This window comes from Arachis ipaensis, chromosome B5, assembly GCF_059453495.1.
Source record: "Arachis ipaensis isolate K30076 ecotype BB chromosome B5, ASM5945349v1, whole genome shotgun sequence".
In the NCBI taxonomy this organism is placed as follows: Eukaryota; Viridiplantae; Streptophyta; class Magnoliopsida; order Fabales; family Fabaceae; genus Arachis; species Arachis ipaensis.
This window is the reverse complement of record NC_142440.1, coordinates 2,448,878-2,466,838: the sequence shown is the minus strand read 5'-3', so window position 1 is coordinate 2,466,838 and position 17,961 is coordinate 2,448,878. Positions and strand designations below refer to the sequence as shown.

At 26.7% G+C, this 17,961-nt stretch overlaps 1 protein-coding gene across 7 annotated transcripts; it reads right to left on the bottom strand.

The window, feature by feature from the left end:
- On the bottom strand, positions 1-6,747 carry LOC107642440 (Pectinacetylesterase family protein). Of its 7 annotated transcripts, none has more exons than XR_015883394.1 (19): positions 6,443-6,695; positions 5,396-5,511; positions 5,197-5,279; positions 4,645-4,774; positions 4,471-4,550; positions 4,257-4,343; positions 4,043-4,167; positions 3,884-3,944; positions 3,666-3,719; positions 3,506-3,583; positions 3,129-3,234; positions 2,865-3,010; positions 2,432-2,554; positions 1,909-1,986; positions 1,204-1,272; positions 1,022-1,087; positions 686-741; positions 373-449; positions 1-264 (listed from the first exon to the last, which is right to left on the bottom strand). XR_015883394.1 is itself a non-coding variant. In XM_088487543.1 (13 exons), exons 2-13 carry the CDS (start codon positions 5,508-5,510, stop codon positions 2,426-2,428), a joined length of 1,194 nt encoding a protein of 397 aa, XP_088343669.1. In that variant the 5' UTR covers positions 5,511-5,514; positions 6,443-6,747; the 3' UTR covers positions 2,007-2,425. The 7 variants fall into 7 exon arrangements, 2 of the variants coding, with proteins under 2 accessions (XP_088343669.1, XP_088343668.1); XR_015883396.1 differs by having other exon boundaries at positions 5,396-5,514; positions 6,443-6,692; XR_015883395.1 differs by lacking the exon at positions 373-449.
- Between the last annotated feature and the right edge of the window lie 11,214 nt (positions 6,748-17,961).

Below are 17,961 nucleotides of genomic sequence, written 5' to 3'. Positions count from 1 at the left end.
TAGATTAAAAGTTACATTAATATCTATTACTCCACCAGTAAATCATAAATGCTACATAAAGATCTTCAGACCCTTCTCAAATAGTCAAATTTGTGTCCTAATTAACTAACTAATGAAACTGATCAGCATTCAGTAAAAATTCCGTGCCAGTGGAACCTCTGTCGCATAGCGTGAGTTAGGCAAAGAGAAAACAAAGCGAGGAAATTGCATACATAGCCTTCCATGGTGGTTATTAGTACCAAGCAGATTGTAGTATCAATATCCCTGCATAAATAAATAAATAACAATAAGAATCTGTTTAAAATTCTATTTCTTTTGAATAAAATAAAATAAAATGAAAAATTAAATTGAAATTTAGACTCGTGTACTTACAGACTAATAAAATACATCCTGGCTCCTAACAAATACTCCACCAGCAGATTTTATGCACCATGCATTAAGCGATTTTTCTTTAATTGACATAATTATTTCAATTAATAAATCAAGAATTACAATGCACAAAAATAGGATTAGTGTCACATGATGACACTTAAAAGAATAATTCAATATGGTTCTTTTATCATCTTAAACCAGAATTAGTTGGTGATATACGGTTACCAAATTTCTTAAACACACTAACGCAAGATGTACTTTAAGCAATTTCAAGTGGAAAAACAATTTGTATAAAGAGATAATTCAAGCTTACATTAATTATTGTATGTATCCAACTATGAAGTTTTCTGTCTGTAGTTTATTTACAATCTGTATATAAAATCAACAAGGTGGTCAGCATCCAATTCATTATAAATCAATCCATTATTTCTGGAGGAAAAAAATACATAAATAATTTTTAATATAAGAATAATACTACACACACAAGTTTTTTTATGCTTCTAAGTTCAACTAAGTTAAACAATAAAATTTAAAATAATGCTAGTGATAACTGATTTTTGTTATGTTAGATCAATTTAATTTGAATTTAATTAACAAAAAGACTTGAATGTATAACATTATTCAAATGGTAGATTATAATTCCTCTTACATGGTAGACAGAGAGACGATCCAGCTGAGTCATAACTAACCATCAAAGCAGCTTTTAAAGAATGGCCTAAAAGATGCAAGAACCATATAAATTAATTAATTAACGAATAATCTGTATTATGAATAAATTATTTCAATAAAATAAAACAGATTAACAGCTTTAAACAATTTAAGCTCACTCACCAGAATAAGCAAGGTTGGAAGAAGGCCACTTATCCATTGTTTGATGCACAAAAGCTCCATCCGTTTTCCCTGGCAAGTAATATACAGTAACATATCAACACATTTATGTTTAAATTTCATTGCAATTTATACGCGACAAAAACACAGATCAAAATCGTAGTTGATGATGATATGGAGAATATTGTAATTATATTAGAACAGAACAGAAAATCGTTTTTGGTTTCTGTTCTTTATTGGAAATTTCGCTGTTAATCGCGATCATCAAAGAAATAAAATTACGGTAAATTGAGATTGAGGACAATCGCTGCAGCGGCGGCGCGTGACGACGGAAAATCGGAGAATCAACAAATCACTAATTGAATTCCACACAGGAGAAAGATAAAGTGCAGAGTGTAGATCTGATTCGCATTCACACAACACGTGTTCCGTTTTTGGAACACCTAATCAAAATGCTTTTGAAATTTGTATCTTATTCTTATCTTATTTCAACTTTAATGATAAGTTAAACATTAAAATTGTTATTATTATTATTATTATTTTATTAATTTAGCAGTGATGCGATTCGGCATTTGTCATTGTTCTACTGGATGGATGGTCCCAAAATCATGCATGAAATGTAAGCTTGAAGTTAAAGCATTTTGATTTGATTTGCTTTGCTGGTTATCATTACCTTTAATTTGCAGAATATTGCAACATAAGTCTCACCTTGTTTGATAACTTTGGGAACCATGGATTTGGATTTCTTGATGATGCATCTGAAGTTCCTTTGGTGGTGACATTTTTCTAACATTGCACACAACATATAAATAAATCTCTTAACCAAATACCTTTTTTACAATGAAGATTATATATATAGATACATATCATAGTACTAATATGATGACTCAAATTTTCTATTGTACTCATTAACCCATCCAGTTGGTGTGTGAGAATCACACCAAGTTACAGTTTCATTTTTCATGTGGATGAAGCGAGTACAAGAAAAAATGACTTAGAATAAAGAATATTAGTAGATGCCTGTGGCATTCAAAACAATGATGGAGGGGGCGCCCAGCACACAAGTTGAGTGCAGTGGCTGCATTTCCCTTATTGTCATACCTTGATAAAATCATATCCATTTTTTTTTTCTCCTCCTTAATCAATGACTAGCTAGTGAAACAATGAATGTGGTTTATAAGAATGATGACTATAATCTATATATGAATTTTTGATGAAAATGAATCTATACTTCTGGTTGGTCTTGTGGTTCGAAGACACGGTTGTGGCAGCTGGGATTGCAAGGGTAAGCACAATCGATCTGCCGGAAAGGCTTTCGTTCAAAGAACCAATCTGCTACAGCCTTCGCAATTGTCTGCACATTGTTATGTACACAAGTTAGCCATTGAATCAGCTGGATAGAGAAATATTGAGGGCAAATTACATTGATCTCTCTTGAATTTGAAGAAATTCACTGCAATTCGATTTGTCAAGTGATATTGAGTATTGAGTATGTCATTATCTAAATCTCATAGGAGATCAAGTTATACTTTCAGAAATAGATAGGAGTCAGGTTGAATTTTACAAAATCTCAAGGGAGATGAGTGTAATTTGCCTATAATAAAACCAGAAGATATGAGAAAGCTGATTATATAATGTTTATAATGATGCATTCAGCTTCTTACTGTCTTGTTCAACAGGGGAGAGTCAGTTCTGAACCATGTTTCCTGCATTTCAGTTTGGCAATGGGCATAGCATGAGTCTATGAACATTCCTTTGGATGGAGAGTTTCCTAACACAGTCAGTGCCCTTAGGAACTGTGTCCTAAACCCTGAAAAATCATGAATTTAAATGTGATGTCATAAAATGTTAGATGATCTTATGTCAAATTATTAAGGGTTTCAGCAGATTTCCAAGAGAGACAATTTATCAAAGATCAGGATATTCACCTTGCATTAATTCAAGTTGATCAGGTGAACAGTTATTTATATCAAGTTTGCAGCTATGCCAATGGCCTTCAGGATCGGCAACTCCTGGTGCCAGAATGTTCTTAATCTGAATCAAAGCAATAAGGATCAGGAAGAAAGACTAGAAGGATCTCATCAGGCGATGAGAGCTAGTAGCAGTAACATTAAATGACAAGTTCATTGCAGCGGTGAGTTATCAAAGATCCATATATTGATACTGACATAAAAAGACTAAAGAGTGTGTGGAATAATCTTGAGCCAATTCTGATAGTATCACAGTTTTTCAGGTTAAAATCTTAAGTCAAGCATGACCGACATATTAAGGAAAACTAATATGCAACTAAACTGTTGTCTCTGACCTGCCATGAGTCATATGCTGCATTCACAAAGAAGATTGGTGTTTTGATTTGGGATACCAAATACTGTGGGAAGAAGCACTACAACATTTTCCAAAATAAAGTATTAGTAACTTCAGAGATTTACAAATGTAGAATATAAAACTAAAATGATCAAACTTACCAGCCCTGGACTAAGTCTTGAAGTGCAGGACGGAGGCAAATTCTTCGCAGAGCCCTGCAAAAGAAAAAGAGGAAACAAACCACACCTGAATATTTTAGAACTTATACCTCTCTTAGATGAAAGCTTCAGAAAGCATCTTTCAAATGAAAACTGGGACTTTTCTGTAAAACGCAGGAGATAGATGCTAGTGCATTTTTAAGTTGGAAAATAGTACATACATGTGTTGCAACAATTTGACTGAAGAATTGTTCAATGTGTTGTGTTCCAGAGACATCCCGTCTGTTGTACCACATTAACATATTCTATCACAAAATGATCTAAGGAAATGTAAAAACAATCAAGAGAGGCTAAGTGGAAAGAAAAGTAAAGGATCTTACGTGTTAATAAAGTAACCGGCATCTGAAAGGCATTTAACTTTAGCTCCTGCAGGCAATAGAGCTCGGAAGCGATCACAATGCAATATCGAAGTCAATCCTCCAGCTGAACATCCAGATATGATAGCCTGCAGTTATAGTGATAAGTTTCAGTGACTAAGAAAAAAAATTAATAGAGGAAGAAGAAAAGTAGTCGCAAATCATCGATGTCTCTTACATTTCGAGCATTTTTCATTCCTTTTGTAAGTAAATCCTGCATGACAGCAGCAAAAACCCTTGCCCCTCTGAAGTGCAATTGAGTTGTCTGATTTATACACCATGATATTTTATAGTCTCATCAGAACCAAAAATAGGAAATACAATTTGCAAGTGTTTAATGCTTCTCTTGATAATTCAACTAAGAGATTCCTTTTTAGTATTGCAGAACTCACTGGATTAACTTCTTCCTTATCACCAGTAAATGAAGAACCATCACAGTACCTAACCTTGACTCTGTTCCAATTGTAGAAATCTGGAATCAACAACTTTCATTATTAGAAACCTAAGCAAATGTGAATTAATGAAGGGAAAAAATAAAACATGATCTATTGACTAGTAGAAAATACCTGGATTAAAAATTCTTCTGTTATTTAAAATCCCTGAAAAGGCAATTTGCTTGGCCATTTTCTTAGATGAACCTAAACGACCGTTCTTTCGACCAAGGCAAGTAGTAACATTGTTGCACCATCCCCCACCCTAAAATAAACCAAATGAAGTTCATTGGACGGAATAGACATTTAAGAATCACTTTACATATGAATCCAAACTTGAGAATTAAAATTTTGTTTTGGCAATCTCCATAGACCATGGTAAATGAAAATCATAATCACAGCTAAGAATTTGCAGGTTCAACAACAGAAAAGTCACTTAGAAAGCTTCCAGTTCTTGTGGAATTGAAATTAAGATTGGGTTTTATCTTTCCAAAACAGTTCTTTCACCCCTCTACCATTTTGCCAAAGCAATTAGTTTAATCATAGTGATACAAGCAAAAGAAATAAATATTTTTTGTTATTTTAAATCAGAAAGAAAAACAAAATAATGAAAGCAATGTTTTCTTGAGTTGGTAATTGGTGAAGACTTATTATTGATGCCAGTTTGCAGAAAGGGACAGGACACACCTCAAACTGAACTAACCAATTGTTTATCCCTTCTCCGAATCCCCTATCAAGATGGTAAGCTGGTGCACTCCCATCCAAACAAACTGCAGAGTAATTTTTAGGGGGGGAAAAGTTACCAAATATGATAATAAACTAACTAAAATAGAACAGCTCAACAAGGAAAATTAACTTCTATCAGACGTAGCGAAAAATTCCTCACCGGCTCCTTTTGTGACCGCATTCTGGACAAAAGTGATTGGAACATAAGAAGCTTCTGCCTTCAGCAATAGAAGTACACAAAATAGAAGGCATAACCATTTTGTGCAATCTATCATTCTGCTACAAATCCAACAAATAGAATAAGGAATGCAAAGTAACTTATGTAGAAGTATCAAATGAGGGCATATACTAATTTTTCCATAAAGCCACGTTTTATTTTTGGCCAAAATGGAAAGACAAAAGCCACAAGCATCCTCATGAGTTGGCAATAAGAATAATAAGAACACATGTTAAAGGGAAAATTTTCATTTGCCAAAATTGGATGAATTAATTTATGCCATCTTGCCAACCAATTTAACTTTTTCACCTCAACTTCAACCTACCACTTACCAAAAGAGCAAAACATTTTATTCCTAGTCATTGTTGTTTAAGAAACCAATGAACCAATCAGTTAGATTTATACACAAGCAAAAACATCACATATGAACAAGCAAACCGCCAATTCCTTTTCTTTCTGATTCAGACTTAGATCTTTTGGAGAGACTTTTTTTCCAAGTTACCAATTTAGAAGGAAGATATCCAGATATAATAAAAAAATAAAACCTAAATTAGTGTACAAAGTTATCCTAATCTACCTATACTTAAATAAAAGATCTTAATACTTCTTTTAAAATTTAACTCATGAACTCAGGAGCATAGAATTGCTTCACCAATTCATCATAGAAAACTTAATGCGATCAATGAATAGAGTTAAATTGTATAAAAAAAAAAACTCAGAGCCCAGAAAACCAAGTATTAAAGCAAACGCAGAGCGAAGTTAATGGCAATGCCCCCATCGGTTTAATACTTTAATTCACACACAAACTAGAAACTTCTAGAAACAAACAAGTATGAGAGAATTCACAAGACAGCAAAAGCTATGAACAATTCGATGAATCAAACAATCTTCTCCATTGCACAGTATCACAAAACTTATCAATGATCCAATGGTATTAATGAACAAAAAAAAGCGTGATGTGCGAGTAAGAATGATAAGTGCACTGTGTACCTGAAACAAAGAATGAGGTGGAAAATGCTCAACGGGTTGAATCGAAGGTGCTGCTATATTTTGCTACATACAATGAAGGAATATGAATATGAATATGAATGTGAATGAAGAGAGGGTAGTAGCGGTGGTTGAGGGTGGTGGCTTATAAAAAAAATGGTCCAGTGTTAATGTTTATGTGAGAGATGAATGAATGAATGAACACTGGTTTTAAAAAATTGATTTTTTTTTTTTTTATTTATTATTTGTGAATGGAGGGAAAATTGGTGGGTTAGTTCCTGAATTTATCGTTGTGGAATTGTGTTGTTGCTGTGAAAGCGAAAGTGTACCAGTTAATAGCAGAATTTTTTTTTTTTAATTTTATTATTATTATTATTTTTTTGCTAAAATATTTTAGGCACAGAAGCAAAAGAGCCGACACTCATTCGCTGAGAAAAGAAAATAGGCGCACCAAAAAAATGTGTATTGTTTAAACTTTCAATGCTTTTGTCTCTTCTTTTTTAATATTTCCACCGTTTTATTCTCTGTCATCATAATTTTAATCACGGCCACCAACACAGCATCACCACTCCCAATTTATTTGGGCAAATCAGGGCTTTTTTTTCTTAATTAATCATTAATTTTAATTGAATTTAATTCAGAGAGTAAATGATCAAATTAGTCCCTAAAAGATTATCCATTCTTTAAATTAATTTTCGAAAGATTTTTTTAATCAAATTCGTCCTTTAAAGATTTTAAATTAGTCATATTAGTCCTTGCGTCACTTTATTTGTTGATGGTGTTAAAATTTACTAATGTAATGTATTAAATGACACTCCAACATACACCTAGAAGTCTTAATTGACTATTAATATGATTAATTTATGAAATTAGATCAAATCAACTCTAAATTAGAAAATTCTAATGCCTCAAGTTTTTTCTTTAATTAAATTTTGATTTAATCTAATTTCATAAACTAATCATGTTAATAGTCAATTAAGACTTCTAGATGTATGTTGGGATATTATTTAACACGTTAAATTAACAAATTTTGACACTATCAACAAACAAAGTGACAGAAGGACTAATAAGACTAATTTAAAATTTTTAAAGGACGAATTTGATTAAAAAAATCTTTCGAGGACCAATTTAAAGAATGAGTAATCTTTTAGAGACTAATTTGACTATTTACTCTTAATTCACATGTGTCTTAAAGATATAAATTAAAATTATTATTAGCAACAAATTTTAAATTTTTTATTTTTATAAATGTACAATAATTATGTTAAAAATTAAATTTTACATATTTTTTAATTAATAATTTTAATTTGTGTTTTTAAAACACATATTAGCTGAATTTATTGTAATTTGTATGCACCACTAGTATAAAAAACTTAATTTTGGATATTCTAAAATAATAAAGTAAGAGATTAATTATTATTAACTTTTATAATTCTTATTATATGTAAATTTTATCATCTTAAATTTAAGAATAATTAATTTTTTTATATTAAAAGAGCTTAATCTAAAAGAGATTTTTATATAAATAATTAATAAATTTATTTCTTAAAATGCTATCTAAGTATATAAATCTAATTAATAATTATGTAAAATTGTATACATTATCACTACGCATTTAATTTTTATATCCTGCCAATGTAAAACTTTTACACAGCTATCTAATGTTGTATTGTCGCATCATCAAATTAAAAGTAACTAATTTTAATATAATTTCGTAATTTTCCGGCGTTCTTCTCTTCAAATACCCCTAAAGTAATTCTTAATATATTACAATGATAACGAATCAACGCATATTATTTTTCTTTTGGTAGAGAATAGGAAAAAAAAGATATATTGATATTATTTATATGGAATAAACGTTTAAAATAATCCAGTGATGACTTTTTGACTTATGCTCCTTAATTTTCTATGAATAAATCCATATAAAATAGAGTACCATGAACCTGAAATTAAAATACGAAAGAGGAATGAGGCATCGTCATTGGTCGTGGTACTCGTACAGTTCAAGAGTCGATAAATGATTAATTATTTGTTTACAGAGAACAATATTGATACCGTCGTTAGTTTTGTTTTATTGGAGTTAGATCCGACCCGAATGTTCTCCCCACCAATTAATGGTTCCAATGTGCAATCCTATTCTTTGGCGCCGACTATATTAATGTTTTGGAGACTAAATTCCATAGTGTTCTTTCAGATTTACCATTTTTATCATTTTAGTCTTTTAAATTTAAAATTTACTATACTGATTATCGAGATCTAATTCTAGCACCATATTGATCCTTAAACGCTTTATAACATTGAATCAAGTCAATCAAGGAATAAAATGTGAAATTAGTTCTAACTTGTCACGCTAGATACGTAGCTAAATAGTATCTTTTCATTTTAGTACTTAAATAAGATAAAAGAAAGTCGTGCACATCATATAAACTCTTCTGTTTTTGCCTTGTTTAAATGTCAAAACGAAACGATGTTGTTTAGCTATATCTCCAGCGTGGCGAGTTAGAATCAATTCAACACTTAGTTCGCTAATTCAGTATTAGAAAGAATTCAGGGACTAATATAGTATCTAAAATTGAATTTTGGGGATCAATATAGATAATTTTTAATTTGAGAGACTAAAATAATAAAAATTATGAATTTAAAGGACCATTTTAAAGATTTAGTCATGTTTTAGAAGAATTGTAAATATATCAAATATATTAGTATTTTAATAATTTTAATAGTTAATTTTAATTATAAAAATTATATATAATATATATTAATTAAAATTAATAGTTAAAATTACTAGAACACTAATATTTTGAATAAATTTAAAATTTTTTTCAAAATTTAAAGCCCACTTTTGGAGCCATGTTCCTATAATCCCATGCACCCAACCCTATTCTTACTATCCCACCTCACCTATGCTTCCCTTTCATTTTTTTTATTTCTTTATTTTTTGTGAGACACTCTTGTAAAATAATCTCATTCTAAGAATTTAAATAGTTAGGTAAAAATATATAAGTAATTATATATTTAACATATTTTTTTAAGAATTTGTTTTGGACTTAAAATATAATTATATATAATTTTTTTATAAATAATTATATATTTAATAAAGAACAATAGTTGAGTTATTTTTGTAAATCTCCTCATAAATTTAAAATATAAAAATAATTACTGATGTAATAAACATATTAGATTATGTATATTACATTTTTTAGATGTAGTCTTTTTTTAAATTTTACGTTAATACAAAATGTTTATATACTGAACTATTTGTTTATGTTTAAATTATCTAGTATTATATTTAATTATATAAAAAATTTAAATTATAAAAATATATAAATAATTATATATCTAATAAAGAATAAACTCTTAATTGATAAGTTGCTAATCATCAAGAGACAAATATATTAACAAATTAGTTTTTTGGGCCTGGCCCCTCATCCAATAAAAAGAAAATAGCTTTTAGTATAACATATTAGAGAAAGACCAATGAATCACATATTTTTTTTTCTCTTACTTGAATATTAGAATGTAACTTATTTAATTGGAAAGCAAATTAAATTATTAAAAATTGTTAGAGATGAATTTATATTTTGTCAGTGGGATATATATTTCAACAGAGAGCCTTATCTAAAAAATATTTGAATTATTCGTTGTGTTAGGTAATTTTTTTTAATATATGACTTTAGTCAAGAATTTATTAGGAGTTTAGGTTATGATCATGATTGTGGCCTAACAATCATGTATTTGTATGTTGTTTTTCAAAACTAGCACCCAATTTTCAGGTCGCGGATGAATTTTAGCATCACAATAATTATATTAGTATGCCCGCCTTAAATTTTATCCTGTAGAAACATTAATCAACTTTAAATATATAATAATTATTTTTCATTAAGTATGTAATAATGTTATACGGTTGCCTTTGTTGAATGAAACTTAAAAGCTTAAAATAGATATAAAATCATATGCATATATTATAAGCATGCATTCCTTTAATTGTTCATATATATCATCAAATCAATTTGGGTCGAGGATTTGAATTCTGCTCTATATATACAATATTCTTAATTTATTGAGTTTGAAAATACTGTAAACAAAAAAATACATATATTATCGTTCTATTTTACTATATTGTTTTATCATAAATGTTACATCACGCGTACGGTGTAACAGAACTAAATATATAGATCTATATAAAAAAAATTTTTTTGATATTTTTCAGTCCAATAAATTAGAACTAATCTGTCACAGTACTCAATTCTATGTAAGAGTTTGTCGATCCATATAAATATATAATGATATATGAATAAGGGAAATTTTAATTGAATAATTATCCCATTTGTATGAAGCTTAAATTGCGCATGTTTGGCATAATAACATAAAAGAAGTAGGTATCTATACTGATTTTATGGACAGATTTTATATAATCCAATAATCCATCGAACTGATGATACACACACATGCAAAATAAAATGAAACAAAATTGTCTCGGTAAGTTATAACCATGGAATAATTGTTTTAAAAGAACACATGACTATAATTATATAATATATTCAACATTAATATCCAAATAATTAATACACTTCAATTGAACTTAGTGCATAAAAATATTTTTATATAAAAATAATAATTAAAATATTAACGTATATATACTATCATACGCCAATTTAATTAAATATATAAAATTGTTTAATAAATAATAACTTTTAACTATTATGATGATAATATTTTTGGATAAGTAATCACCTATTATTATTGGTGCTGGTTTGTTGTATGATTGAGGATTGTGAACCCCATGATTGAATGGAGAGATGACGTGGCAGCTGTTTATTTCTTAAAAGTTAAAACTCGAAGGTGGTGCACCAACAACTGGCACGGCATTGACGGTGATTTCTTTAATGCTTACATTTCTATTTATTTTTAGCATTATTCCTTTCTATGATTTTTATCAAACGGCTCTCAGATATTAACTTCATGTGAAATCGACTTCACATGAGTTTTCACCTTAATTATTAGTACCTTTCTAGATATGTTAGTATCAGTATGTATCATAACCAATTTGGGTTGGCCAAAACATTCAGGAGTAATCTCACTCATCCGTTTAAATAAGTGTTAAGAGTTCGAATCTCATTTTATATATGTAGTAATTTATTGGCCAATAATAAACTTTTAAAATATATCCTCCCTGCAACCAAGCTCTAAAGTCAGATGAAGAGTAGTTTAATTGCAACTCTGATATGGAGAATTTGGGTAACTATCTGATTGATTTTTGGGATGACCATTTTTATTTTTTGGATGATCCTTTCTTGTAAAAATTTCTTTGTACTCATTTTTATAATGAATACAATCCTATCTTAGTTAAAAAAAAAAACAAACTCTTAAATCCTATCTTAATTAAAAAAAAAACAAACTCTTAAAAATTTTTGACTGATCAAACTGACAAATATTGTAAAAAAAATCAGTAAAATTAATATTAATAATAAAAATAAAATAGGTAAGCATATATTGTTAAATTTAATATTAGAAAAAATTCTACTCCTTTTTCTTGAGAAATGTTAAAATAATACTTTTTATTCTTCCGTCTATTTATAAAATGTACATTCTCCTCTTTTATAACTTTTAAAAGACTTTCTCTTTAATCTATTTAAATTTTTTATATTAATTAATGTTAATTTTATCTATTTTTTTTAAAAAAATATTTTTTACAAAAATACTTTTTAATTAAAAATTTTATTTTTTTATCATTAAATTTTACTGATAAAAATATCTTTTAATAAATTATTGTTTATTAATTAAATTATATTTTTATCAAAATATTTTTTTAAAAATTAATAATTAATTTTTTAAAAATATTTTTTAATTATTAAATTATAATTTTATCAAAATTTTCGTTAACAATTATTTTAAGATACAAATATTTTCTTGACAATTAGTGGCTAGATTTTTTTTTTTTCATGTATAACATAACTGTATGCTAATTCTAACTTATTCATATTAATTATATTGTTAAATAAAATGGTTACACATACATAAATATTACAATGATTAATCACTTAATAATCTCTTAGCTTCCTATAAAGATTGTCCAGAAAATCATTAAACGGTATTTAACTGAATTATTTAATATAATATAGATTTACATTTTAACTATTATTTTAACATAAAAAAAAAAAACTTTTATGACTATTCACATGACATGTTTTCTTAATATAAAAATAATATATAATTTATTCTTTATGAAATATAATTAATTTTATGACTTTTATGACTTTATAATATAAATTAATAGTAAAATATAAAATTATATAATTGTATTATATAATTTGGTAAATTCATAATTTAATTAATTTATTAATCAATTGTAATATATTAATTTATTTTTTATTGAAAATCAATAGTAAAATATAAAATAATTGTTAATAAAAATTTTGGTAAAATTATAATTTAATAATTAAAAAATTATTGAAAGGTATCTTAAAAATAAATTAATTATTAATTTTTTAAAAAGTATTTTAGTAAAAATATAATTTAATTAATAAAAAATAATTTATTAAAGAGTATTTTGGTAAACAAAATTTAATGACAAACATGAGTTATTAGTTAATACAAAAAATTTAAAATAGATTAAAAATGAGGTTTTTTAAAAGTTATAAGGGAGAAAATTGTACATTCTATAAATAAAAGAGAGAAAAATAATATTTTAGCATCTCTGAAAAGAAGAGAGTTAAATTTTCTCTTAATATTAATTTATTCCATTTAAGTAAATTTAATAATTTAGATGAATCTTTAAAAATGAGTATAAAAGATAGTTATTTTTATTAATTTTGAGTGAAAAATTTTTACACTGAAAAGTATGTTTCATACAAAATAATTAACTTTTTTATTTATTAATTAAGAAAAAATTATTTTTAAAAAGAATTTATAATATTTTGTTGGTGAAAACTCAGGTGCAGTTAATTTTATGTGAAGTTGATAATTGAGATTCGTTAAATAATTTGATAAATTTAACTAAATTATTATCTAATAAATCTCAACTATTAACTTGACATAAAACTAATTACACTTGAATTTTCACCTATTATGTTATAAAAAAGTATAAGTAACCAACAATATTGGTGAATAATGTGAATAATGAAGATATAAGATGTTTATTTCACTAAATATGTGGATGATTATTCTAATATTAAGATTTAAGTGAATAATTTAAAAGTATAGTGTATTTTTATTTTATTAATAATTGTTTATATTATTTAAAAAAGTGATTAATTACCTAGTATAACCTATGTTATATATTACTCATTACAAATACGTATAATGTTGAGGTGTAATATATAGTAGATCAGTCCACTTAATATAATTTCTTTTTGTAGAAAGTTTAATATATACCAAAAACATTAGAATAATGGGATGTGAAGAGACATAGTTATATTTTAAAAAAAATTATTCTATTGATTTCTATAATTTTATTAAATTTTTAATTAAATTTTTATATATATATTTTTTAATTAGTCTTTACACTATTTTTAATTTTGTAATTATATTTTTTTATATTAAAAATATTAAAATTAACATAATATTTTTACCAAAATACATACGATTAAATATTTAATTAAGTTTTTAATTATAAATACTTTTAATTTACGAAAAAATATTCAATTAATTTTAATATTTTTTATACTATGAAGGACTTAATTATAAAATTAAAGTAGTATAAGAATTTAATTAAAAAATTATATATATAAGAATCTCATTAAAAATTTAATAAAACTATAAAAACTAACAGAATAATTAAACTTATTAAAAATAAAGTGAGTTTTATGGTACTATTGTTATGGTGCCTAAATTGTCTAACTTTCCTTTTAAAGTAAAAAATAAAATATTTAAAATAAAATTAAATCATATAAAATTTATTAAATATTATTTATTTATCTTTTTTAGTAACTTAGGTACAAAGTGATAGACACCATAGCATCACCTAAAAATAATACTAGATATTGGTTGTTCCAATTGCACTTCCTTAGGTTCCTATTGTCTGAATTTTTCAGAGCTGTCAAGCAACAAGAAAAAGGTCATGGTTATGGGGCCTCAGAGGTTAACATGGCGCCAGCCAAATATTTTTCTCCCTTTACGCCAAAAGTGTTTTTCTTAGTTTTCTATGTCCTCCACTTTAATTCTTAGATCAACCGAACAACGAACCTTCCCCACATAGATGCTAGTGTTTATATTTGAAAACTAAATAATGAGAAATGTTGTCTACATATATCCTACAACTTATTTAGTACATATCTGTTTATTTATTGGCTGGTTGAATATAAAAAAATTAATCTTTACGTATAAGTCTTTTTATTATACAAATTTTAGGAGTCCTAAAATTCACTTACTTTTAAAATACATTTTTATGGTACGTATATTTCACGTTCTTTTTTAACAGATTTTTCAATGAATATGCTTTTTCTTTTTATTAGTTATTTTTCTTTTTTGTTATTGTCGTCATCAACACTACCTCTTCCTCCTCCTCCTCCTCCTCTTCCTCCTTCTTTTTTTATTATATTTTCTTCTCTTTCTTTCTTTTTCTCTTCCTCCTCCATCATCTGTTATCTCATTGTTGAATATAATAATAATTCAAGTTCAGATTGTGAATTGATTCAGAACAAAATTGATTATTGTTTTTGAATCCAATCAAGTGGCTGAGGTGTGGTTCAATTCAGAAGAAAAAAATACAGCATTAGAGGAAATATTTTTCTGTATTTGCAACAAATTTGAATGTAACACAAAGATATTTGAGTGTAAAACGAAGATATTTGGATGTATTTTTATTCTGATAAGTTTTGCATAATTTAAAAATCCTCATCTTTCTCCTCCTCATCTTCTGCGGCTATTTTTTTCTTTCATCATCATCACAATCTTCTTCTTTTTTTTCTTATTCATCTTTTTCTTTTTGTTTTACCTTCTCAAGTTTCTTATTATTTTACTCTCTTAATAAAATAAAATAAAATCAAACAAAGAAGAAGAAAAAACACATAATGCTGCAAAATTATTTGAAAGATGATGAACTTACATTCATTTAACTAAAAGAAAGAAAAAAAACAAGGAAAAGAAGAAGAAAAAAATGCAGCATTAGAGGAAACATTTTTCTGTACAAAAATGCTATTTGTACACTAAAATCAGCCACCAATATATTTGTGTATAAATACATGTGTGCTTTAATTTATTTTCAATGTATATTTGTATTCCAGTATGTATTTTATACTGGTGGCTGACTTTGGTGGCTGATTTTGGTGTACACGTAGCATAACTCATTTCTATATTTGAAGCAAATTTGGGTGTAAAACGAAGATATTTGGGTGTATTTTTATTCTGATAAGTTCTGCATAATTCAAAATTCTTTCTCTTCTTCCTCCTCATCTTCTGCTGTTTTGTCTTCTTCATCTTCTTATTTCATATTCTCATAATTCTTTTTGGGAGGAAAAAATCAAACAAAGAAGAAAAAAATACATAATGTTGCAAAATCAAAAGAAGAAGGAGGAGAAACATGACGATGAAGATGAAACACGCGGAGAAAAAGGAGGAGAAACACAAAGAAAAAGGAGAAGAAGAAGGAAGAAGAGAAAGAGGAGGAGAAACGCGAAAAAAAAATGACAATTATAATTTTCATCAAGGAAGAAGAAGAATAGTCGTTTATAATGGTGAATGAGGGCTTTGGAAACATGATGCACGTGTTAACATGCTTTTGTAGGTGATTATAGCTTTTGCTGGGTTTGACCCAACTTGTAAAACTTATAAGTCAAAAATACTTGTATGTGTAATATAACGGATAAAATTATTAGTGACCAATCCATATAAAAGATGTGGTAATAGCGTGACAGGTAAAATATATACACGTATTAAGTTAAATAATTTAGTTAAATATATTAAATTATTATTATTTTTTATATAATATTAAATTTATTTTATGTTTTATTAAAAATAAATAAAAATATATGAAAAACTAATTTTTAATTAGTTAATATTAATTAATTTTTTAGAATTTAGATTTATTATTTAAAAATTATGATTTAAAATTTAAATTTAAGATAAATAAAATAATTTTAAAAATATTTATTGATGTTAATTAAAATAATTAGTTGTCTATTATTACTCAAACGAAGAATATATATGTACTAAATATATAAATTAGAATTAATAAATAAGACTGCGTTTGTTTATGAAAACAGGACAATATAAGATATTAAAAACAATATATAAAGAATAGAGACACAAAATTTTGTGTTTTTGTATTTTGTTTGGTGATAAATTAGAATAAATTATAAAAATTTAATTTATTCTCATTTTTTCATTCAAAGAATTAAAAAAAATATAATTATAAAAATTAATAAGAATAATAAAAAAAATAAAAAATAAATTGTGTTCTTTGTTAATATTTTTTGTGTTCTTTCTATTAGAATAAATATAAAATACACTAATTTAATATTTTTAAACACAATATTTTTATTCATATCTTATTTATTAAACATAATTTTATGTTTCTTTATTCCTATTTCAATGTCCCATCCTTAAAACCAAACTCAGCCTAATTGTTTTCATAATTGTAAATTACTATAGTTGAAGAATGCATCCATATCCATTATCTAATCTTCATCGCCTACAATTATATACTTGTGTGTCTACACTCCCTTTGACTTAAGAGTCATCCATGTGTGTATATATATAAATTAATGGAAATTATTATATGATGGAATCATCTCCCTACCTTGCCATGCACCTTCTGAGCAGTGCAAAACTTATGCAGTCAACAAACGTGAAAGCAACAGAAGACAATGTTGAGTGTTGACTATTGTTTTTGGATTATTGCAACATTATTTAGCCATATATATATATGAAATATGGATTTCCCATCATCACAAAATAATATGTAAGAGATCACGTTAATATATATATATAATTTGAAGAAATTGCTTAATTATTACTTAATAGTTATTAATTCATGAGAATATTTTCGATACAACAACTAATGATTTCAATGATTTAATTTGCCTAAATAAAACAGGCCAATTAGTTAAGGATAAACAAAGACATCCCACGATGCACACAACTGGAAGAAGTTCGGATAGAAAGTGACAAAATGTGAAAGGGACTTTATTAAATAGGTTCCATTTGCAATGGATAAAAATAATAAAAATGAAAAAAACTAAATTTATTTATGATGACCATTGACCAAACGGCATTCCATCATTGATAAATTAATTGAGGATGATAAGCCTAACTGTATAGAAAGCGTTACTATTGTCATTCATCAGTTGATTTGTTTTCTTTCTGGAGAGTGCTAGGGGAAAAATAAAAATTTTGAACAACATGAACAACTACTAATCAAATAAAAATACATTACACCCTAATTTAATGCTACTAATCAAATTTACTCTTTTAACCCTATTAATTTATATTATTTACACATTGTTTAAAAATCTTATTGAATTATCTATACTTTTCCTTTCTAATTAGTTTGGTTTAACTAACAGCAGTGTGCTGGTGATTTT